The sequence below is a fragment of the Panthera leo genome, chromosome C1 (assembly GCF_018350215.1).
Source record: "Panthera leo isolate Ple1 chromosome C1, P.leo_Ple1_pat1.1, whole genome shotgun sequence".
Taxonomy (NCBI): domain Eukaryota; kingdom Metazoa; phylum Chordata; class Mammalia; order Carnivora; family Felidae; genus Panthera; species Panthera leo.
This window is the reverse complement of record NC_056686.1, coordinates 153,201,268-153,225,502: the sequence shown is the minus strand read 5'-3', so window position 1 is coordinate 153,225,502 and position 24,235 is coordinate 153,201,268. Positions and strand designations below refer to the sequence as shown.

General features: G+C 36.3%; 1 protein-coding gene across 1 annotated transcript in view; it reads left to right on the top strand.

Moving 5' to 3' along the window:
- SLC38A11 (solute carrier family 38 member 11) overlaps positions 1-24,235 on the top strand; it is a 55,850-nt gene that overhangs the window by 3,413 nt on the left and 28,202 nt on the right. The window contains exons 4-7 of the mRNA XM_042948989.1: positions 6,459-6,593; positions 8,015-8,080; positions 12,989-13,095; positions 15,292-15,371. Coding sequence (XP_042804923.1) covers positions 6,459-6,593; positions 8,015-8,080; positions 12,989-13,095; positions 15,292-15,371 — 388 coding nt within the window. The remainder of the gene's footprint in view (positions 1-6,458; positions 6,594-8,014; positions 8,081-12,988; positions 13,096-15,291; positions 15,372-24,235) is intronic.

The window sequence follows — 24,235 nt, the reverse complement described above, 5'->3', positions numbered from 1 at the left end:
GTGTTGCAGGTGTAGCTCCAGAGGGCCTCCACCACAGGGATTGGGCTGAGGATAGTCTTCACCTGAGACCATGCGCTGGCTGAGCTGTTTCCCTTCCCCTGTCCTGTTCTTCCCCTTCTCTCGAGGGCACTCCCTCAAATCCCATGCCCAGGAATCTCTGGTCAGCTCTGCTTCTGGAGCCCAAGATGCCATCCCCTCACAAAATCTCAGGTTTCCAAGACCAGCCTTTAACTCTGCTGTTTTTTCCCTCAGGCTGAGGAAGAGAGAGTAAAGCACACAGTAGTTACCACAGTAGCTGCAGGAGCACTGGGCTGCTTTCCTCCCTGCTTTCTTCTCACCACCTGCTCTCCCCAAACCTAAGCTGCTTTGAGCTTCTAAGCTCTTATTTTGTAGCTTAAGACCCAAAACTGAGTAACCCATGGGACCCATAACGTTGTGCTTATTCAGAGTTTCTGGTGTTTAAAAATTGCATTCTATTCATGAGAACATTCATCACACTAAAAAATCCCATTCAAGGATTACTCTTGTCGTTTTTAATTTCCTGTTTCCCAGTCAGTCATCACTGACAAATAATTTCCACCCAGGCATAATAACCGTGGATTATTTAAGCGCGCTGTAAACATTTACACACACTGTAAGCCAGTAGATAGAAAAAAAGTTAAAAATATATATCACCTAAGAATTAAATACTTGAGAATTGAGAATTTACCCAAGCCAAATCACATTATACATAAATAAATCATAATGTGAATAACTGTCTCAACTAATGCCATGCATAAACTTGTAGCAGTGACTGTGAACAGCCTTTTTGCAAAGCCATATATTGCAAAGTTACTAATCAGTAGAAATTAGTTACTCTTATTCAGTTGCATGATCAAAATATTTAAGTAACTTTGATGAATAAAGGATGACCACACAGAAGCAAAAAAAAAAAAAAAAAAATTACAGACTGTGATTCCTTGTATTTTTTAATTAGGCCTTAAAGAGGAAAATCTACAAGTAGGATATAATACTGAATTTTTCTTTCAATTGACGCTGTAGGGGCCCCTAGGTGGCTCAGTCAGTTAAGCTTGTGACTCTTGATTTTGGCTCAGGTTACAATTTCTCATCTCTCGGTTTGTCATTTGAAGCCCCACCCCACCCCCCACATCCCCCCAATCCGATGGGTTCTCTGTTGACAGTGCAGAGCCTGCTTGGGATTCTCTTTCCCTTTCTCTCTCTCTCTCTCTTTCAAAATAGATAAGGGGTGCCTGCGTGGCTCAGTTGGTTAAGCCTCTGACTTCAGCTCAGATCATGATCTCACAGTTTGTGGGTTCGAGCACCATGTTAGGCTCTGAGCTGTCAGCACAGCCTGCTTCAGATTCTGTGTCTCCCTCTCTCTCTGCCCCTCCCCCACTTGCACACATGCTCTCGCGCTGTCTCTCAAAAATAAATAAATTTAAAATAAACTTAAAAAAATAAATTGAAACTGTAATTACACAATTGTTTTTCTTTATAATTATTCTTTTTTTTTTTTTCTTTTTAAGGCCTCTAATGAGATATGTCCAGCTAGGAGGTGGTTTTTCTGTTTTCATATTTTTGAAATGTTGGGAAATAAAAACAAATTGTAAATATTTACAACAAATGCTTTAGTTTAATTTGTTTAAGATTTTTATATTTGTTGATTAGAGTGTAATAATTTTTATTTTTCAAACATATATACTGATTTAAAAGAAAATTTTTATGTTGGATAACGTAGACTCATTCATGGATTTATCTAAAATTTGTATGCAGTATATTTAAAGTGAGGTCGCAATGTTATGGTGATTGATACTTAAGATTCCTAAAGCTTTTAAGATATATATATAGCTTGTTTTACAGGCAGATAAACACATTTTTTATTGATTAGATTCTTAGCAAATTGTTAACTTTAAGCAGTATATTTTGAACTTTTATAAAACTCAGCATTCTCATCCCAAGCATATAGTTGTTCACCAAAAGTTGACAATATCTATGAAACATTACCCCCTCTCTGTTACTGAGGTCCTCATTCATTCTCTTTCTTGATCAATAAGTTGCTATTGAGTTTTCCTACATATAGCATCTGTCCACTTTCTGATCAGTCGTCCATATTGCTGCAGAATTACCTTTATAAAACCTCAGCCTGGTCTCTCTTACTTCCCCAGTCAAGACATTCCAAGACTGCATAATGACAACAGAAAAAAAAAATAATATTGCATTCAAATTCCTTCATAGATCAGCCACAATCTGAATTTTTCGTTTCATCTCCAACTAATCTAGCATCTCTTTCACATTGTCACGAACATTACCATGTGTCGAAGTTATGTTTTAGCTATTCTGGAATATTCCATTCTCTGCAGATTGTGCTGTCATGCTGCCTTCCCATGGATAGTCTTCCTGCTTGACATTCTTTTTCTTCTCTACCTGGTGAAATCCTGTATATCCTCCAAGGCTTACTCAGCGCCTCTGTGAAGCTTTTCCTGGTTTTAAACAAAGGCAATATAATTAATTTCTATGTCTTTTGTGATTTTAGAATTTTTTTAAATATACTCATTAGGCCATTTATTACATTGAATTTTGATCAGTTATGTAGACATCTAGCAATCCTGCTGTATTAATTCATTCAACAAATATTTAGTGACAACTGCTGTCATTATACCAATGAAGAACATTATTCCTGCCTGTATGAAGCTCACGATGTTGTGTCAGGCAGACAAAGACATAGAATTATAATACTTTATGAAAATGCCATAATAAAAATACATAAATATGTGCATTATGATACGGATACTGGCACTTAACCCAGTCTCAAAGGAGCAGTCATATTTTGGGAATGAAGAGACACCTCCACTGACTGTTGATGAGTGAGCAAAGAAAATGGAAGGGTACTCTAAGCAGAGGGAAATGTGGAAGTGCAAAAGGAAGCTGTGTAAGTGATTCCATCTGGCTAAAGCATAGGGTTGATGTTCGAAGGGGAGAGAGATGAAGTTAGAGGTTTTGCAGAGGCATTTATGAAGGCTCCCATGTAATGATCATCATTACTGCTTCCTGCGGACTGGCTGGATCCTAAGCGTAATGCAGCCACTGTTCTTAATCCTTCATAAGTAGATATTCTACTTCATGGAGTATGTTCTACTCTTTCAGAGAAGGAAATTGAGCCTTTGATAGGTTAAAAGACTTGCCCCAGGTTAGCAGTTATTGACAAGAAAATTGTAACTTTGACTAAGTGCATGGATTCTGGAGCCAGACAACCAGGATCTGAGTCCTGACTCTTCCTTTCTAACCCTGTGAAGTTCAGCAATTTGCTTACCCTTCTGTGGCTCACTTTTCTCATTTTTTAAAGGCGGTGGGTAATAATTGCACCTGCTTAGAGTTGCTGTGAGAATTAAGCAAGTTAATATGCATAAAGCATTTAGGAAAAAGCCTGGCACAGAAAAAAGTGCTGTGAAAGTATTTGCTAGTATTTTTCTGGCTGTTATCATTATTGTTATCAGACTCCAAATACAGAGCTTTCTCCACCACCACATGCAGCCTATAGAAAATAACCAAAAGTAGCACAAATTCCCGTTCATTTAGCCTGTATAGCATGCTAGGCATGGTGGTAGACATTTAAATATCATAATCCTCACAGACTCCTCAAGATTTGTTGGTGTATTGTCTTACTTTACAGCTGAGATTCGAGAAAATCAAGTCTTTCACCCAAGATCACACAGCTAATAAGTAATTTTTTCTGCCTCATGAAAAGGATTTTTTAATCCAAAAGCGTTGGAGGATTCCCCGGGAGGATTTTAAGCAGAAGACATGATCAGGTGTATGCTGTGGTCAGTTCCATCTGGTAGAGGGGAGACGTCAAGAAAATCTTGGTAGGGAAGGCATGTCAAAAGTATCTTGAAGAGGGGCCAGATGGGTGGATGGGAGAACTATTAGGAGTTTTTGCAGTAATCAAGGAAAGAAATGGTAAAAGCCTAAGCCCTCAAATAAAACATATTAGAGATTAGAAATGAGGGGATACTGTTGAATAATTTATGGTGCAGTAGTTAATGGACTTGGTGACCAAAAGAATATAGCAGGTGATGGGTAATGAGAAGTCTATGGTGATTCTCAAATTTCTACTGATATTGTTAATAATTTGGAGAAATATAGATGGAGAAGTAGGTTCCAGAACAAATCTATAAGTTAACATTTGGGCATTACAAAAAATAAAGATGTCTATGAGATGTCCAAGGTAAAATGTTTATTAGCCAGCTAGATATAGAAATTGGAGTTTGGAGGAGACTGGTTTAGAGATACAATGATGGTGGTTAATAACAGCTGTATGAAAATTACAGCCACAGGCATGAGTAAGATCACAGTAGTTCATTTTGAGGAGTGAGAAAAAAGTCCCAAGAATCCAGGTTTTAAACAGAATGAAAGAAACTGGTAAAAACAAACAAGAAAACAGAAAACAAAAAACTGTATGATTGGTCAAAAGGTAGGAGGAAATCCGCTCTTTTGCAGTCAGCGCTCAGAGCAATGCGCATCTCTGGGGACAAGTGGCACAAGCACCACAAGACAGGGGGCAAGAGAAAGCCCTACAAGAAGCACAAGTATGAGCTGGGATGCCCACTGCAAACCCTGATTGGCCCTGCCGCATACACACAGTCCATGTTGGGGAAGGCAGGACCGTGCCTTGAGACTGGCCGTGGGGAACTTCTTCTGAGGCTCCCAGTGTTGTACACTCAAAACAAGAATTATTGATGTTGTCTGTAATGCATCTAACAACGAACTGGTCAGCACCAAAACCCTGGTGGATAACTGTATCGTGCTCATTGACAGCACACCCTATGACAGTGGTAGGAGTCCTACTGTGCACTGTCCCTGTGCTGCAAGAAGGGGACCAACCTGACTCCTGAGAAGCTTTAAACAAAAAACAATCAAAGAAAATTCAGAAGAAATATGATGAAAGGAGAAAGAATGCCCAAATCAATGGTCTTCTGAAGGAGCGGTTCCAGCAGGGCAAGCTTCTTGCATACGTAGCTTCAAGACCAGACAGTGTGGCGGAGTAGGTGGCTATGTGCTAGGGGACAAGAAGCTAAAGTTGTATCTGAGGAAAATCAAAGCTCGGAAAGGCAAATAAATCTCCCTGCTTCCCATCTTTGGTCATGCTTATTGTTCTGTCCAAAAAAAAAAAAAAAAAATGGTAGGAGGAAATCCAAAAGAAAGTGAAGTCACGAAGGCCAAGGGAAGGTGGTTGAGGAAGAGGGGAATGATAAACAAAAAAATGCTAGGGCGCCTGGGTGGCTCAGTTGGTTAAGTGTCCCACTTTGGCTCAGCTCAGTATCTCACAGTTCATGAGTTCAAGCCCCGTATCCCACTCTGTGCTGACAGCGCAGAGCCTGATGCCTGCTTAGGATTCTGTGTCTCCCTTTCTCTCTGCCCCTCCCCACCTGTGCTCTGTCTCTGTCTCTGTCTCTCTCTCTCAAAAGTAAATAAACATTAAAAAGTTTTAATAAAAGAAAAAACTTGAAATAGCAAGTTAGATTAAGATTTAGGACGTGTCAGTTGGATTTATCAACTTGAAGCTTATTGGTGAATTTGTTGAAAGAAGATTCAAGAATGTTGGAGGGAATCAAGGTAGAAAGCATATTGCATTGATTTCTGTTTTTTCCTTTGTATTTTAATGCATTTCCAAATTACTTAAGGGATAAAAAAAAATCACCTGTGCTGGAAGCATGAGCAACAGAAGAGAAAGAATCATACCCTGTACATAGCTGTGTACCCAATGCACCTTCAATGTCATTCATTTAGTATTCAAAAAACATTGATTTAAGTGGGGGGGAAGGAAAGAGAGATCAACTTTTAATTATATAATTTCTATATATTTGTGTCTTCAAATCCAACTCTAAAATGAGAGCTTAAATCTTTAAAATATAAATTACAAAAAAAATTCTTGGGGTTCTCTCTTAACCACAATAACTGTAAAATAAAGTTCCTACTTGTACTTTGTTATAAAACAAATGATCTGATTCTCCTCAATCTATTTTTTTCCTGAATGCTTGAATCATTTTTCATTCTTGGTTTTCACACATTGAATGTCTATGAAATATTTGATTACCTACATTCTGTTCCTTGGACAGTTGAGCCACATCCTTGTAAAAGTCATTACATTGGTTAGGTTAGGAAAGTAAAATGGAAAACTGATGCTTTGTTTCTAGTCTGCATACTTCCTTCTGTCCAGGTCATTGCACAGATATGTTAAGTGTATTTGCATCTCAATTGAAAAATATATGACTGGAAATAGTACTGTTTCATGAAAGGTAATGTTTTATGAGAAGAAAGTGAGCCTTGTCATGCCAATCTACTGTGGCATTAAATTAAACTCTTCAAAAAGTTTCTTTGAAGTCTTTAAGTCAAAATATTTTTTAAAACTTGTGTATTAAATGCAATCTGACATTGTTTAATTGCTATTTTTGCTGCAGACTTTTCCCTTGTTTTATTGATAAAAGGAGGGGCCCTCTCTGGAACAGACACTTACCAGTCTTTGGTCAATAAAACCTTTGGCTTTCCGGGATATCTCCTCCTCTCTGTTCTTCAGTTTTTGTATCCTTTTATAGGTAAGTTGATTCCTTTTACAGGTATATCCTCATAGGTAAGGTGACAATGAATATTGGAATTATTTCATAAGCATACAACTATTTTTGAAGAAAGTAGCTTTAATAGTAGATTAAAAGTGAATAGGTAAGGGAAACCTGGGTGGCTCAATCGGTTAAGCATCCTACTTCAACTCAGGTCATGATCTCACAGTTCGTGAGTTTGAGCCCCATGGTTCATGAATTTGAACCCCGCATCAGGTTCTCTGCTGTCAGCACAGAGCCTGCTCCTCTCTCTGCGCCTCCCCCTCGCACACTCTCTCAAAAGTAAACATTTAACAAAATAATAAAAAAACAAAAGTGAATAGGTGAAATAATAGATTTCTTCTAAAGCTGAAATACATTTTTTGAAAACCTAAGGGTCTGTGGAAGCCATGTACAAACAAGGCCAAATTGCAATTTAAAATTTGTGCCATACTGGTGAGCATGTCTTCTTAGGTGCGTTGTTAACGTTTGCCAGTGGTCGAACTGACTTGATTTTTAAAATCAGTAATATAGAAGCTATTGTTCAAACCAGTAGCTCCTTATGTCTTCATGGAAGGCTAAGACTATTATTTCCCCCAAATCTTATTTTTTTAAATGAGGGGGTATTTGGGAGCCTTCACAAGTTTCTATTATTGTTCCTTGTTTTGAGCAATGCATGTGTTACAGAAAACATGTTTGGAAACTGAACTTTAGTAACAAAACAAATCACATTTTAATTTTAATTAAAAAAATTTTTTTAATGTTTATTTTTGAGAGAGAGAGAGAGACAGAGACAGAGGTGTGAGCGGGGGAGGGGCAGAGAGAGAGGGAGACACAGAATCCTAAGCAGGCTCCGGGCTCTGAGCTGTCAGCACAGAGCCTGATGCGGGGCTCGAACTTGGAAACAGTGAGATCATGACCTGAGCTGAAGTCAGATGTTTAACCGACTGAGCCACCCAGGTGTCCAACAAATCACATTTTAAACGACTACCAAAACTCACTATTATTTAAAGGTGTTCTGTCTGGAAAAGAATCGATTTGTAAGGTGAAAATGTTTTTGTAATATAAATTTATATTCTCCCATAAATCTGTTATCTAGTTATTTTTGAAGTTGTACATATTCATAATCACAATACATATTTGAAAGATGTAGGAGTATGCCAATATTTGGGAATAACATTTCTTTGAAAATCAGTGATGGGTATTAAGGAAGACACTTGTGATGAGCACCAAGTGTTATATATAAGTGATGAATCACTAAATTCTATACCTGAAACTAATATTACACTGTACGTCAACCAACTGGAATTTAAATAAAAAATTGGAGAAAACACTGCTAAATGCAAAACAAAATTTTAAATATTCAAGATGAGATATGCGATGGCTTATCAGTAACTGTATTATTTTAATTATGTTTTTAGCTATGATAAGTTACAACATAATAACTGGAGATACTTTGAGTAAAGTTTTCCAAAGAATCCCAGGAGGTGAGTCAATATATTTATTTATGTATTATTCATAGTTAATGTTGTTCATAATAACTTACAAGCAAAATATTTGCAAGTGGAAGAATTGGATGACTTCAGATATCTAGCAATATCCATGATCCATTCTGATCCTAAAGTATTAATCTACCTTTATAGACAGTTTAGTTCTTATTTAGCTGTTTAAAGGATATCATTGCTATTCATATACTTAGAATACTTTGTATTTTAAAAATCTTGTGCTACATATCACCAATTCTCTGTAGTAACATTTTTCATGTACTGTTTTTACTATGCTGTTTCTTAAATAAGCAAGCTGACTTTCCCCCATTATTTGTATTAAGATATAATTTAATACAGTAAAATTAGCCCTTTCTAATGTATAGGTCTGTGAGTTTTGACAAATGCATAGCCATATATCCACAATCACAGTCCAAATACAGAACAATTCCATCCCCTCAAAAAATTTTTCCTTATTTCCCTATGTAGTCAAACCCTCCTTCATGTACAGCTCCTGGTAACCACTATACGATTTCTCTCCCTAGTTTTGCTTTTCCCAGAATGCCAGATAAATGGCATCGTATATAGGTAGACTTTCAAGTCTGGCATCCTTTACTGAATATAATGCATTTGAGATTCATCCAAGTTTGGGGATGTATCAGTTGTTTGCTCTTTTTTTATTGCTGAGGAGTGTTTCATCATATGGATGTACAGCAGTTTATCTGTCACCTAGTTGAGGGACATTTGGGTTGTTTCGTTTGGCCTGATATTGAAAAACCACTATGAACATTTCAAGCAGACCTTTTCAACATGTGCCACAACCCCACTCCCTGTTTGACTTTGCACTATATCATGGCACGTTAAATAACTTAGAGGTCACAAGTCTTTTTGTCTTGAAGAGCTTCCCGTCCAAGCCACATAATCCTCAGTTCATGGTGACCTAACTCTACAGTTGTTATCGTCGTTGACAGCGATGCAGATACACCTTTCCTCTCAGTGCTGAATCACTCATCCTACACACATACAAACCGAAAGAAAACAAAACCTAAAACTAGAAATCACACCTACTCCTTTCACAGGGTTTAGTGGAAACGGAGATCAGGGAGACTTGGCCATCAAATCACAGACACACTGTTTGCTGGCTGTGTGGCCTTGAGAAGGTTAATGCCCTCTCTGAGTTCTAGTCTCTTCATCTCTCAATTACGAAGTAGAGTACCACCTGCTTCATAGAATTGTGTGAAACAACAGAGGTAATACCGATGGTCCTTGGCAGATAGCAGGATTACCCAACACTGTTAGCTCTTATCAGCAGCTTCTGTTCTAGCCCCCAGCCTACAAATCATGTTTTCATAAACTGAGATCATGTGAGTGGAAGAATGCCGTGTATAAAATATGACCTAATTATGTAAACTTTCTATTTTCATCAACAACTAAGGGAAAAAACAAGAAAAAATACATTCACATGTCAGCTGTGATTATCTTTTAATTGGATTCATGAAGATTTTTTTGTTTCCTTTGTTACGTTTTATGTCTTCAAAGGAACATATATTAATTTAGAAAAATCTTTTTATCACTTCATTTTCTTATTTGAAAAATATATATATTTACTAGGAAATAATAGAAAACACAGACAAAATAGAGGAGATAGAGCATACTCATAATTTCTTTGTTTGGGGAAAACCAGGTAGGGACAATTCTTCCAACAACTTTCTCCCTACTTTCCTTCCTCCCTTCCTTTTTAACATATACCTCCAGAGTCTTAAGAATATGTATGACTTCAGATATTCACATGACTAAGATAATACTATACAACTCATTCTATAATGTGCTTTTTCTCTTAGTAGTATAGTAGGGACACACTTTTATATCAAATTATAGATACCTATCCTATTTGCTTTGATGGCAGTTCAGTATTCTCCTGTATAATATCGGCTGTACAACAAAATAGACCAAAATTAATTTAAATTTCCCCAAAAGAGAAACATTTCGATCACATTTTTGTTGTTTTTTAGTTATAAATAATATATGGATATATACTCTTCACATAAATAAAACACCTTCTACAAAGCTAAAGTTCCCTTTAAACCTCCCTCCCTGGTTATTAAATTTTTAATAATCAAAAATGAATTTAAAAAAATAGGCCACATAGCAAAGAACACACTTTATTCTAATCACAGTTTTTTAATTTTTTTGTTTATTTTTGAGAGAGAGAGAGACAGAGACAGAGCATGAACTCTGGGGCGGGGCCGTGAGAGAGGGAGACACAGAATTCAAAACACGCTCCAGGCTCTGAGTTGTCAGCACAGAGCCCGACGCGGAGCTTGAACTCACAAACCATGAGATCATGACCTGAGCTGAAGTCGGATGCTCAACCGACTGAGCCACTCAGGTGCCCCTTATCACAGTTTATTTATCATTGTTGAATGGAATATTTTATAATGTGTGCCTTGTTTGTATATTTTATAAAGTATAAGATGATGCCAAAATACTTTTAGAAGTAGATAAAATCCTTAGCTGTATTTTTTCCCCTGAAATATATCACCAATGTCTTAGACTGGCAAGTGGGAATTGCTTATATTTCTCTCAGATAACCAAAGCTTTGGTACAAGTCTAAGTAGTAAGAAATGTTGGTATAAGAATGTGTATGTTTAGATGATTTTGAAATTTCTCAAAAATCTTACTATAGTTTAGAGGTGCCTGAGTGGCTCAGTCGGTTAATATCTGACTCTTGATTTCAGCTCATCTCATGATCTCATGGTTCCTGGGATCAAGCCCCACGTTAGTCCCTATGCTGACAGTGCTGAGCCTGCTTGGGATTCTCTCTCCCTCTCTGTCTGCTGCTCCCTTGCTTGTGCTCTCTCTCTCTCAAAATAAATAGATTTAAAAAAATCTTACTATAGTTTAAACACTTAAAATACTTATTCAGGTGTATTTTTGTTAGAAGATCAGTATAAATAATAGATCTCATCATTAGATCCTTATTAAAAAATGTCCTTTATGGTAATAGAGAGCCTTTGTTACTAGGTTCGTCTCTGCTATTCATAGGATTCTATTTCAGTGTTTTTTAAGGACTTAAAATTTCCTAGTGAAGAGAACCTATACTTTCTACCAAACATATTAGTAGAGCAAATTATTCGAAAGGGTAAACAGAAACAGATATGCAAATAATTTAATTCAAATTATGTTCACCAGAAATATGTAAGTAGTTGAGCTCAGGGTTCAGGAACTTGAACTTCCTGTTTTAGTATTTTGATTTCACAACTTTATGATAATTGTTTAATTATGTCTGAGTTAAACAAATATTCATGATTATTTTTTATTACAGTATGTACGTGTGTGTGTTTGTGTGTATATTTATACCACTTTGAAATTGCATCTGAGAACTTCCCTGTAAGTTAATTAGCCATATGAGAAAATTAGAAAATGAGTCTCACTTTTCCCAGTAATAGCTTTTTTTTTTTTTTTTTAACCACACTCACTCACTTATTCTATAGACCTTAGACTTTGCACAAATTAATGAACAAAGACTTGGTATCACTGGGGACCTTTCAAAAACCTAGTGGTAGGATCTCTCAAAGAATTCAATATGAGCTCAAATGTTTAAGCAGTGGTGTCTTCCTTGGAATGGATATATAGCTCCTGAAGTTAACACTATGATTAGCACAGCTTTAAAATGATATAAACCCTTGCAAGTATGTTTTATTTTATGTTTACAACTTTTGCTTGTATTTGATGACAGGCACACGTGTGCACATACACCCCCCCCACACACACACACACAATTATTTATTCATTATGATAGCCAAGAGTCTGCAGTGTATACTGGTTTCTGCAGAGCTTCCCAAAGACTTCCCTACACAAGTTGTTTCTGTCTACTTTTCTTCAGGGAGACCACTGCTTCTCAACAAAAGTGTAGAAATAGAATATCTTTACCTAAAGCTTGATTTTTGAAATGTTAAGTTTTACTGCTCACGTCTCTTTTTAATACTGAAATTAAAAAAAAAAAAGAAAAATCCTCAGAACATGCCCTGTCCTCTTGTAGCTTACTTCCTATTGAAGGGATTTGTCATTAGAGAGTTTTGAACCAACAGTGACATCATGTGTTTAACCTTTGGGAAGGATCTTTGTACTTTCTGGGTTATAAGTATACTCTAGGGGGACAAAGGAAAGGTAAAGCAGGAAAACTGACTAGAAGGCTATTAAAATGATTTGAATGAAACATATAAGATTATTTGAACTAGGGGTGTCTGGGTGGCTCAGTTGGTTGAGTGTCCCACTTCAACTCAGGTCATGATCTCATGGTTCATGAGTTTGAGCCCCATGTCAGGCTCTGTGCTGACAGCTCAGAGCCTGGAGCCTGCTTCAGATTCTGTGTCTTTCTCTCTCTCTGCCCCTCCCCTACTCACTCACTCTCTCTCTCTCTCTCTCAAAAATAAACATTAAGGGGTGCCTGGGTGGCTCAGTCACTTAAGCATCCGACTTCAGCTCAAGTCATGACCTCACAGTCTGTGAGTTCAAGCCCCGCGTCAGGCTCTGTGCTGACAGCTAGAGACTGGAGCTTGCTTCAGATTCTGTGTCTCCCTCTCTCTCTCTGCCCCTCCCCTGCTCATGCTCTGTCTCTCTCTCTGTCTCAAAAATAAATGAAAACTTTAAAAAATAAATAAATAAACATTAAAAAAATTTTTTTAAAGATTATTTGAACTATAGGTTCATCCTTAAGTTATTTTGTATTTATATTTTTGTGAATAATTTCTATTTTTACACGATTTTATGGGATTTACTCAAAATCTTTGTCATTTAGGTAACATTTAATGTTGAGTTATTTTTGCAATTAAGTATTTGGCTAATTACTTGTATCCCTGGTGTGTTACTCATATCCATAAAGACTTTATAATATTTGTTGTGTTTTAGTTGACCCTGCAAACTTGTTTATTGGTCGCCACTTCATTATTGTGCTTTCCACGGCTGCCTTTACTCTGCCTTTGTCCTTGTATCGTGATATAGCCAAGCTTGGAAAGGTAACTTTTACATTTTAAAAAGGTGCAGACTGAAGCCAAGAGCAGAAATGAGAAACCAAGAGCACACTTTACTCACTGTATGCTAGCCAATTTGACAATAAATTATATTTTAAAAATAAAAAATAAAAAGGTACTGAAGTGTACTTTGTTACCTGTACTAATTTTGTGAAACTATCTTCTCTATGGCCAAGTTCTTAATTATAATATTTATCTTAATTTCTTTTAGTTTACTTATAATTATACTAGAGTAAACTGTGCTTGAATATTAATCTTATTTGTGGGAATTGATGGTTAAATAGTTAATGATTATGAAATAAATATGTCCTTTACTTTCCTTTTTTTAAGGTAGATACTCTGAAAGCAGACAGCATACTTTCAATTTAGAAAATAAAAAGAATTATACTTGCACAAGTCTAATTTACTGAAAAAATGTTCTATCATTTTTACAGATAGTAGTTCAAACAATTTAAAGTTAGACTAAGTTTAAGAGTAAGGATAACTCACTTCATTGGCTAAAAATTTTTTAGTAAACTACAATGTGTTTCATCCAGTGAATTTAAATGTCAGTATGTTGATTGATTCATGAGAATTTGGCCATTGTGTATGATTCTTATTGCTAAAGAGAAATTATGATTTATTTTTAGTGAAACCAAACAAGTAATTATTCATCTCACCATATACGCTCATCTGCATGGGTTAGCCTTTATCTACTTATATTTTTATTTCATTACTCTCAAGGAGTGTTTGTATTTTATGCAAAATATTATTGGTGTTATAGCTATATTTTGCCAAGCATTCTGATGAATCATTTTTAAAGAGAGTTATTTATATATTTTTTATGTTCTAATTTGAAGAGTTCAACACTTGAGTGAATTTTACTTTTTACTGTGATGTTTCATGTGTATCTGTAGTTATGGATCCTTCCATAAGGATCATGTTATGGGTCCTGTTACCCACAGTCCTTCCAGATGGAGCTGAGAGTGGAGATGATATTCCAAAGTATCCTGACCACTCTACCTTCATTCCCTAACAGACTTCCAGAAATAAACAAGAGCTTTTTTGTGAAAAATTTTAAATGGCTGAACAGTTTTCCATTTCACATGTTATAGACGTAAATGTTATTTTCTGAGAGCAGAAGGCTGGGCATTCATAAAAAGAAAGCTAATATTCTATCATATTATTAATACCTGGACATTTTCCCTAAATTCCCTTTAAAAGATTCATATTGAAATATCTAAATAAACCTCCCAGTGAGCAAAGCACAGTAGTTAGGAGTCCTGGTCTGGAGTCAGGATGCTTGCATTTGAATTCTCCCTCTGCCATCTTCTAGCTGTGTGACCTGGGGAATGTCATTTAAAATCTCTGTTCCTCAGTAGATCAGAGGACTCATAATACAACCTTCTTTCTAGTTAAAAACTAGCAACCCAGGAAACAAGGTTAATGACAATCAAATGAAATAAAAGCAGTTTCATATTATGTTTCTCTTATTAGAGAAAGAAGTCTAAAATGGGCGTATCCATTAAAAAATTAAGGGCAGAAACACAGATCTAATATTGAGTGCACAGAACACATATACACACAGACCGGTTTATATTTTAACCATTGAAATAGTGACAGAAGAGAGGGGAAAAAGCAAAGACTGTAGAAACAGACCAAAGGGCAAAGCCAAATAGGAAAAATAGACTAACAGAGCTAGAGAATAGAAGGGAAAAGGGAGAGGACACCCAAAATGTGTGAAAGTGAGTATGTGTGGGGAGGGTCTTATGTTGAAAGGGAGAGGAGAAGGTAAAGACAGAAGCAGAAGAAGTAATTATAGGTAGAAAAGAAGCACAAGCCAACACCAAAATAGGACCTGAAGAAAAAAGAAAACAACTTCCCTTTCACTTTCATGAATGAAAATCACCAGTTTTGTATTCTATACAGTAAGCCACTAAAAACATTTCAAGCCCTGTTGCAAGATTAGAGCACTCATATATGGTACTTGTCCCCTATTTTGAGAAAAAAAGTAATACTGTGATCTGATAAAAAGTTACATGCTTGAGATTATCAACACCAGTCTGTAAGAATAAACTACTATAGGATTGTGTAAACAAAAACTGTATATGTGTTTATACAAGTAAAAAGAGAAACACCTAATATTTTCAATACAACGATTTTTCTTCCAAACTGACAACATCTTTACATTTTCTTTTGCAGATCTCTCTTCTGTCTACAGTTTTAACAACTCTGATTCTTGGAATTGTAATGGCAAGGGTAGTCTCACTGAGTCCATACATGTAAGTTTTATTGCTATCTTGGTTAGTTTTTAATTTACAGCCTTCAGTAGATATTTATATACTATATTGTAAATACTGAAGTATAAAGTAATCATGGCATTGGAAGCATTATTTATCTTTAGTATTTGACAAAATGAGAGAAAATAATTACATCTAAGTAGACAGGCATTTTTCATCTGGACCCTGCATGCTGATGTGATTAAACTGAGGTTACTTTTTATGTTAATGGCCAATCCTAAGAATTAGAATAAGAAAGGGTTTTGAATAGTGAGAAATAGGAATGAAGTCCAGCACTCAGGAGGAAAAATGGTAAATGGCAGAAACTTTTTATCTATCCGAGAGAAATTTGCCCTTAACGAAGTTTCACCAACATAGGCCGAAATGAGAATAAGGAATATAGTAGATGTTTCCCCACTACAGGAATATAGTCACTTTGAAAACCACCTTTTATTCTCTACTAAGATTATATTCTTTAATTAATTTGTGTGAAGATGCTTTGTCACTTGTGAACTGATGTTAATTGCTGACCGTGGCATTCATTTGTTTTGAATGTTATTTGGCCAAATAAAATGTTGATAACTTAGTATTGGTTCCCCAAATTTTAAAAATATTACTTATCTATAAGACAAAGCGTGGATACTGCTATTTCAAACAATTCCATTTTTATGCCTTGATTATAGAGTAGATTCTCCAGATAAGGGTTGGAGAGTTTATTATCCAGAGTCCCAAGAGAATGCTGGAATGAAACAAGCTTAAATTGGTCTTAAGACAAAATAAAATTAACTTAAGACAGTGTCTATAGCACAGTACAAAGACTGTACTGGGTCTTTAATGAATGTAACCTGTGAGGGAGAAAAAAGGAATCCTGATAAATAACTATCTTTGATAACAAGGTCCCCAAGATAACTTATTCTTTCCTATTGATTAATTGTTCTGAAAGATCACATCATTTTCAACTTCATATGCTGATGTCTGGGTTCTTAGTCAACCAGGAAAATACCAAAAATTATGCCTCTAATTTATTTGGGAGGAATTATGAAATATCTAGTCTAATTGCATTTGATATAGCCTTTCCTTTGGGAAAAAAAATGTATTTTTTAAAGGATTAAAATAAAAAAGCATAAGTAAGCATAAGTATTAATATAGCATTTATATTAATGTTCTCATCAAATAACTTAATCCCAGTTCATAGTTGTATTAGCTTGGGGTGCCAGAACAAAATACTGTAGACTGGGGTTCTTAAACAACAGAAGTTTATTTTCTCATAGTTCTAGAGGCTGTCAGTATGTTCAGGTTTTGGCGAGAGATCTCTTCCTGGTTGCAGAAAGCTGCTTTCCTGCTGTGTCCTCACAGGGCAGAGAGGGAGAGAGACAGCATGCTCTCTGGTATCTCTTTTTTTTTTTTTTTCAACTGATCAAGATATTTATTTGATTTCAACAAGTCACAAACCCAGTATTAGGCAATTCTGAATGGCACTCATATCTCTCTTCTAGAAAACACCTAGCTTATGCATGAGACAGATGAAAGTTTAAAAAACTTAAAAATTTTTATATTTATTTCAGTGGATTTCAAAATCCAGGGGCGCCTGGGTGGCTCAGTGGGTTGAGCGTCCGACTTCGGCTCAGGTCACGATCTCGCGGTCCGTGAGTTCGAGCCCCGCGTCAGGCTCTGGGCTGATGGCTCAGAGCCTGGAGCCTGCTTCCGATTCTGTGTCTCCTTCTCTCTCTGCCCCTCCCCCGTTCATGCTGTGTCTCTCTCTGTCTCAAAGATAAATGTTAAAAAAAAATTAAAAAAAAAAATCCAAATGTGCATCTTAACAAATAAAAAATTCCATATTCAGTAAGGGCTTGAAAATTATTATATAAGCTTTAACATATATAGTCAAAATAAAGAAAAACTATTTAGCTTTATTTTAAAGTAACTTGTATATTTGGGAGATGATTTTCACAAACATTTACATACTAATACCAACAATAACTTAGCTCTTTATAAGGACACTAATCCCATCAAGAAAGCCCTGCCCTCAGGACCTCCTCTAAACCTAATTATCTCCTGGAGTCCCCATCTCCAGATACCATCACGTGGGGTATATGAATTTTTGAAGGAGACACAACTTAGTCCTCAGAAATCGTGGTTTTGAAATGCACCCAGTTCACTTCATTGTGGACATTCGTTCTTTCATTTAGTAAACTCTTACTGAATGCCTGTTGTTTCTAGCTATTTTGCCACACCCTGAGAGTAAAAGAGCAGAGAGGCATAAGTCAGCACCTGGTGTAAGTTGTTCACAATCAAGTAGTGCAAATGGACTTATTTTAAAAACAAAAGAAGAAAAGAAAAAGAAATGGCAGTGCAGTAGGAGAAGTGCAAACTACAGGCATAAATGCAGTAGCAGTGCCAAAGAAGAGAGGGCTTAATAGTTTGAATCAGGAAGGGCTTCCTGGAGGAAGAAAGATATGATCTGGGTGTTTTGAAAGATGAGTCTGAATTTTTTCAGGTAGATAAAAGTGTGAAAGACATTCCAGGCCCAGGAAAGGTAAGCATAAAAGCACAACATCATATATTAAATTCTACTGACCTTGATTAGTATCTACTATATGGAACTGTATTCATCTCTGCTTTTCAGAAGCTGAATTTACAGCAACAAAAAACTAATAAGTATATTGAACAGAATACAATAGATAATTGTTGGTTAACATTTTTAATTGTGTAAGACAGAACTTTTTTAATTGGAGCTTTTATTATAAAAAGTGACTCTAGAAAATAAATTATTAGGTTATAATAAAAGGCCTTATAGGGTTGCCTGGATGGCTTAGTCAGTTGAGTGTTGGGCTCTTGATTTTGGCTCAGGTCATGATCCCAAGGATCACAGGGATTGAGCCCTGTGTTAGACTCCGCGCTGAACTTTGAGTCTGCTTAAGATTCTTTCTCTCTGCCCCTCTCCCCTGCTCGCTTGTGTGTGTGCTGTCTCTCTCTCCCTCAAAAGAAAAAAAAAAAAGTCTTATAGATTTGGCAAATACAGTACTATGAGGCAATATTGAGGAAAAAAAAAAACAAGTAGCTAAAAGTTGGAGGTAAATAAATTAATCTTTAATTGAGCCCCAGTGGACAGTTTAAAGCAATGATTTTCAACTCTAGCATCGCTTTAGGTTTACCCGAGTAGCTGTCAAAAATACTGATGCCAGGACCCCAGCTGCAGAGACTCTGAGGGAATTGGTCTAGGAAACAATTCATTATTTAACAGTTTTGAGTCTGTGAACAAGGATCTAGAGCCTCTTGGTTTAAAGAGATTTAAATCACGAGTACACGTTTTTACTGACGTATCATTTCTAAAAATACACCACAGATTTTGTGTTATTTTAGGCACTGTTGTGCCATTATTTTTCACAATTCATTCTCTACTTATTTTTTAGTTTTTAAATGCAAAACGTATGTGAGATACTATTGTGAATACAAAGAGAAAATATCTCTGTTCTCAAGGGGCTCGCAGTTATTGGGGAAGATAAGGCAGCACAAATGACTGTCATATGGGCAAGTGTATCTTGATACAAAGGAAAGAGGAAGGAGAGGCCATTTCCTGGTGGCACTAAATGAATTGATTTTATGGCCAAAGAGCTATTTATTTCTGTTGTAAACAAAATGTGGTCTGTATCTTTCTAACCTTCCTCTAGTGGTGATATCATGCTTCATCTGAGCCTTTGCAATTTTTCTAATAACAGGGATTATTTACTTAACTCTTTCAATATTTAGATGTTAAAAAAGTATTTTTTTTCTAATATTGTGCTGCCTTTTATTTCTGTTTGAATACTACTGCAAACAACTTCTGTTTGTCCAGATTTACAATCAGGCTAATCAAATCCCATGTTCGAGGGCTGGCATAATAGCTAGTCAGGCAGTCTTCTTTCTGAAAATATGACAACCATAAATGCTTATAATCCATAAAACATGAGAAACTCAATACTCCATGTGTGTTTTTCCTCATTTTTGGTTCAGAGGAATGATCAGAAAAGCTGTACTTTTTCATAGGGCTTTTAAAATGGTATTTGGAAAAGATCTTTAAACCCACTATCAGCAAAGAGGAAGGTCTGTAATGGCTACTGGTATTGACCTTGTTACTATGGAAACACCTTTTTAGTCGTTGTGTTTTAAAAATAAAACACACGATTCAATTTCCTTTTTCATAACTCATAAGGCTATAAATTCTGCTTTTTGATATGATTTCAAATATCTTATAGTCCAATGACTTTCAGTTCTCTTTGGAAATAATGTTCATTTTTATTGCATTTTCCAACCTTTTGCTTTCTAAAAACTGAGGTGGCAAGGCAATTTAATTGCTTTCTAGAAAGTGTGCTAGTATCAAAATGCAATGACAGTTCTTCCTTTTTTTTTTTTTCAAACTACCATTGGAGGCATTATCACTATGAAAACCTTCATTCTGTGCCTCATTAATATTCCATTGTTTACATTCAGAATGGAAATGATAGCATGCAGTCCAAATTTACAACTATTTTCTCTTCATATAACATCTCTTTTATAGCAGTTTAATCATTAGTGTGGTGTTCCAAACATAATTCCAAAGAGTGTGTCCATACTTTCAACAGGCTTTTATGCATATGAAATGTGCCTTCCTCAAGGATCTTAATATGTATTAGTTTCTTTGCCCCTTATCCATTCTGATCCTAAAATTCTACAATTTGATGCTATACATAAAGAGGACCTGGAGGGGATTAAAGGAAGGATTAGAAAAAATGGGTAAAGACAGAGGAATAGTGCATTTTTTAAAAAGGCAATGATTAGTTCTGTCAAATACAAGCCATCGATTTTTTATGACTAAATTATTATCCTTTTTTGTTGCAAATGACAGCAACCACAGAATCCTAACTGCTTGAAGCAAAAGAGAATTTATTGTCTCACATAACTACAAAGTTCAAAGGTATTCCCGTTATTAGATTTGATTGTATTTAGCAGTTTAATCAATGAAATCAGACACAGTTTCTCTTTTCCCACTTCTTGGCTTTGCTTCCTGTTGTGGCTCCAGTTTCTGAAAGGCTGTCTCCTCATTGTGACAAGATGGCAGTAGCAGAACCAGCCTACATCCATTCAAGTCCCAGTCCATGAAAAGAAAATGAGGTTTCTCTTTTAGGTTACCTCCAACCTTACTTCCACTGTTAGTTCTGATTGCCTCTAATGGGGACTGGTGATGATCCCAAACTCTATCATCATAGCCTGTGTTGACTTGCTCGTATTTGTTACATGCCTACCCTTAATGCTAAGGATAGGGTCACTCCCACTAAAGCACATGGATTGAGAGTAGAGGAAAAAGAGGTCCCAAAAGAAGTCAAGGCAATGATGCCAGGAGAAGAGGGAGTAGCCACTGTATGATACAAGCTACGGATGTCCACCTCAGGTGACAGGAGGTTACTGGTAACCATTAGGAACATCAGTCAAATGATATTAGTGGACATCAGGTTAGAGAAAAGTAAGATGCAAGTGAATGGTAGGGAAGTGAATTGGGCAAATACATACCCACCTCTTTTTGTTTTTTAAGAGCATCAATGAATGAAAGTAACATGGCAAAACAGTAGCTTGAGACAGGAAGAACTCTAACAGATACATTTTTGTTTTTACAATGGGAGATATTGAGCATGTTACAGGTCAAGCCAAAAAATGGAACCAAGTCCCCCAGGAGATCTTGAAAATTTGGAATTTAAAATATAGAGTAATCCCTGACGAGGAACTGGGATGCTTCTTCCTCTTGAAACAATAAGATCAAGTATGGAGAGTAAAATATGGATACATTCTGAAGACCAGAGAAGGGCATTTGAATGTGCATGCCCATATTTTTTCAGAGATGAGATTATTATCTGAAAGTGTGGTAGACAAAGGTATGTTCAGAACATGAATATTTTAGTTGGTTATATTTAGAAGTTTCACCATGGAAAGTAAGAAGGGATCTGTGCATAGGAATGAAATAATCACACTATATGTTAAATTATCTTTATTCATATTTTATGTTTTCTTGTGTATTTTATCCCTTTCCCACAATTGCAAGCTCCATGAGAACAGGATTGCATTAGCTCTTTTCACATCATATACCCATGACTCAGCACAGAACCTAACACAGAATTAGAATTGCAGCAAAAGAGTGTTGAATGATCAGTGGAATAAATGAATGAAACTTTGTGCCTTCTGCTTTTAATTGCTTCAATTTGGAGATTAACTATAATTTTGAAGTAATGAGACAGTAAAAATTATCATGAGACAATAAAAATTTCATGCAAAAACATTCCCTGTCAAAGAAAAATTTACTAAGCCTACTTCCATGCCAGCAAAATTAGCTAACTGATTTACTAAAATACCATTTGATTCCAAGTTCTGCAGCAGTGTTAGAACTGGTACATTTTGCCAGACAGATTGCTCACATGAAGCAACAAGTAGATCCATCGTTTGACTTGAGTCTACATGAAAATAGGAAAAAACAGCTGCAAGACAATGTATTCTCAGGAAAGATTCATCCAGTCACTGTGCTAGCAGAGCTGGAGAAACCGCTTAGGCTACTCGTTGTTAAGAATGTATTCTACTCATCATCAATTATTTTTTTAAATGGCTGCCGTAGTGAGTTTTTCACCTGTCTGTTATTTCCAGTGAGAAGCCAGACTGGCATGTGGTGTGATTCACAAACAAAGGGCAAAAATAGAGTAGTCTGTTCTTCCAGTCGACAAGCATTTATGAAAAGTCTAGTTAATGTCAGTCTCTCTTCTAGGTGTTCAGGCTATAAAGATGAAGAAAGGACAGTCCCTGACCTTAAATACCTATAGTTTATGGATGGCAACAACAGACATTTGAAAGATAATTTCAATATAATGATGAGTAGAATTATGGGAAAGAACTTAGAAATAGAGACAGGGCCCTTAGCCCAACCTGGGCAGGCAGGTAATAATATTTCAAGATAAAAGAATATATGATCTCCTGCTTGAAAAAAAATGTACTAATGTTAGTTGGGTCAAAAAGGAAAACGGGGAGAGGTTGGAAGCTACTGTTGGCCGAAGTGTGTGAGGCCCAGACATGTGATGTCTTGAACATGTGATGTGTAGAATGGCAGAAGCAGTTCAAGGTTAAGAGGGATACTGCCATTGGTTTGGGAACTATCAAAGGAAAATAAAGTGCTGCCCTTGAGAATTTTCCCAAAAACTCTATCTTGCTTTAAATCATTCCTCAAATATATATTTTATCACAGTTTTAACAACAGCCATGTCTCCATGTTACCTTAAGAGATCCTTAAGGTAACCTCATGTTACCTCATTTGAAAAATTACTGAAGATGGTGCTTTCCTAATCCACTGACCCCCATTCTCCTATCTCCACCACCTACGTAGCCCTCTGTGTTTAGGAAGTAACTAGACTTTGGTGATTCTGAGCTGAGAGTTTGACTAGGCTATGCAAATAAATGACCATAGACAGGCTGGCAGAGACCAACATGGAAGGAAAGCTTCATGTGTAGTGTTAAGAAATTTGAATTTGTTGTTTAGCTGATGGGGCATTGGAGGTTCTTCAGCAGGAGAGCAACTGCAGCAAGTCTCCCTATCAATGGACTAATCTTACAGCAGAGGTGAGTATAGATAGAGGTACAAAGACTCGGAAGGAGTCTATCTATAGCAAGCATCCAGGCAAAAGACAAAAAGGCTGGCAGAAGTGAAGAAGAGGAAGAAGAAGAGATTGATGTCAGAGTGTCCAGCTTGGACAACTGGACTGTTAGATGGTCTAGAACTCACCACCAAAAGGAGAAAATGGGAGAGTCAGTTCAGTCAGTAAGCATTCGCTTACCAGGTCAGTTTCTTAGGATATACGTCTGTGAAGATCAATATAGCACAGTTCCTTTCTGCAGGTCTCACATAACTCATTGGGGAGTGAGGTAGGGAAGACAAATACATAAAAGATAACCTCAATAGACTATTTCATAGAATTATGAGCATGGTGTTATGGAAACACAGAGGAAGGACGCTTGCTTCTTTTAAGTTGTTAACTCAGAGAGGAAGCAGGTCTGGGAAAATCATAGGAAACGTTTAATATTTTAATATCTTGATTTTGAGTAGCTCTTGGAATGGGGAAGAAAATGAAGGAGTAGAAGTCATTCAGTGTTTTGGAAATGCAGGTTGAGTTTAGGGAGAGTCTGGTATGGCAAAGATTGTACAGGAACAATGTGTAAGGTGAAGAATGGCGTAACCCAAGTGGAACCCACTGGAAACAATTATCTGGAGCTCACATCTGAAATTACCTTTATTTTAATATGAACCCACATTATATTTTAATTTAAAAACATTTCATGAAAAACAAAGTAGAGAACCCAGACAACACTCATAATACTAACAAGTTTTCATTTTACCCAAAAGTTCAGTCTGTCCCCTCCCACCCACTCTCTGCCCTTTCAGTCCCAACTCACAAAAACAGTTAACACCAACTTGTGAAGAGTTCACAGAGGAATTGGAGCCAATAGTGGGAAAGAAGAAATAAGTAGGTAATAGAATAAGAATCAAAAGTGATTGGCATCCCAAATGGAAAACAAGAAGTATTTGTGATGTTAATGGTACCACGCTGTGCAAACTTTCATATAATTCATATAAAAAATAAAAATTATATTTTGGCAAAAAAAAAATCAGCATAATGTTTTATGTAAATTTTAGTTCAAGATCAGCTTGGTGTAAAATTTGTTTTTTTAAAAAAGGATCAGCTTTGATGTTTAGAGTGATTCCCAAGAACTTTCCTGAACAGCTTTGTGTGTCCACATAGACCACAATTGTTTACAGAAGAGAATCAGAAGAAATGTGAGCTGGGAGCAAGGAGGTGGCAGAGAGCTGTCAGCTGATGCCC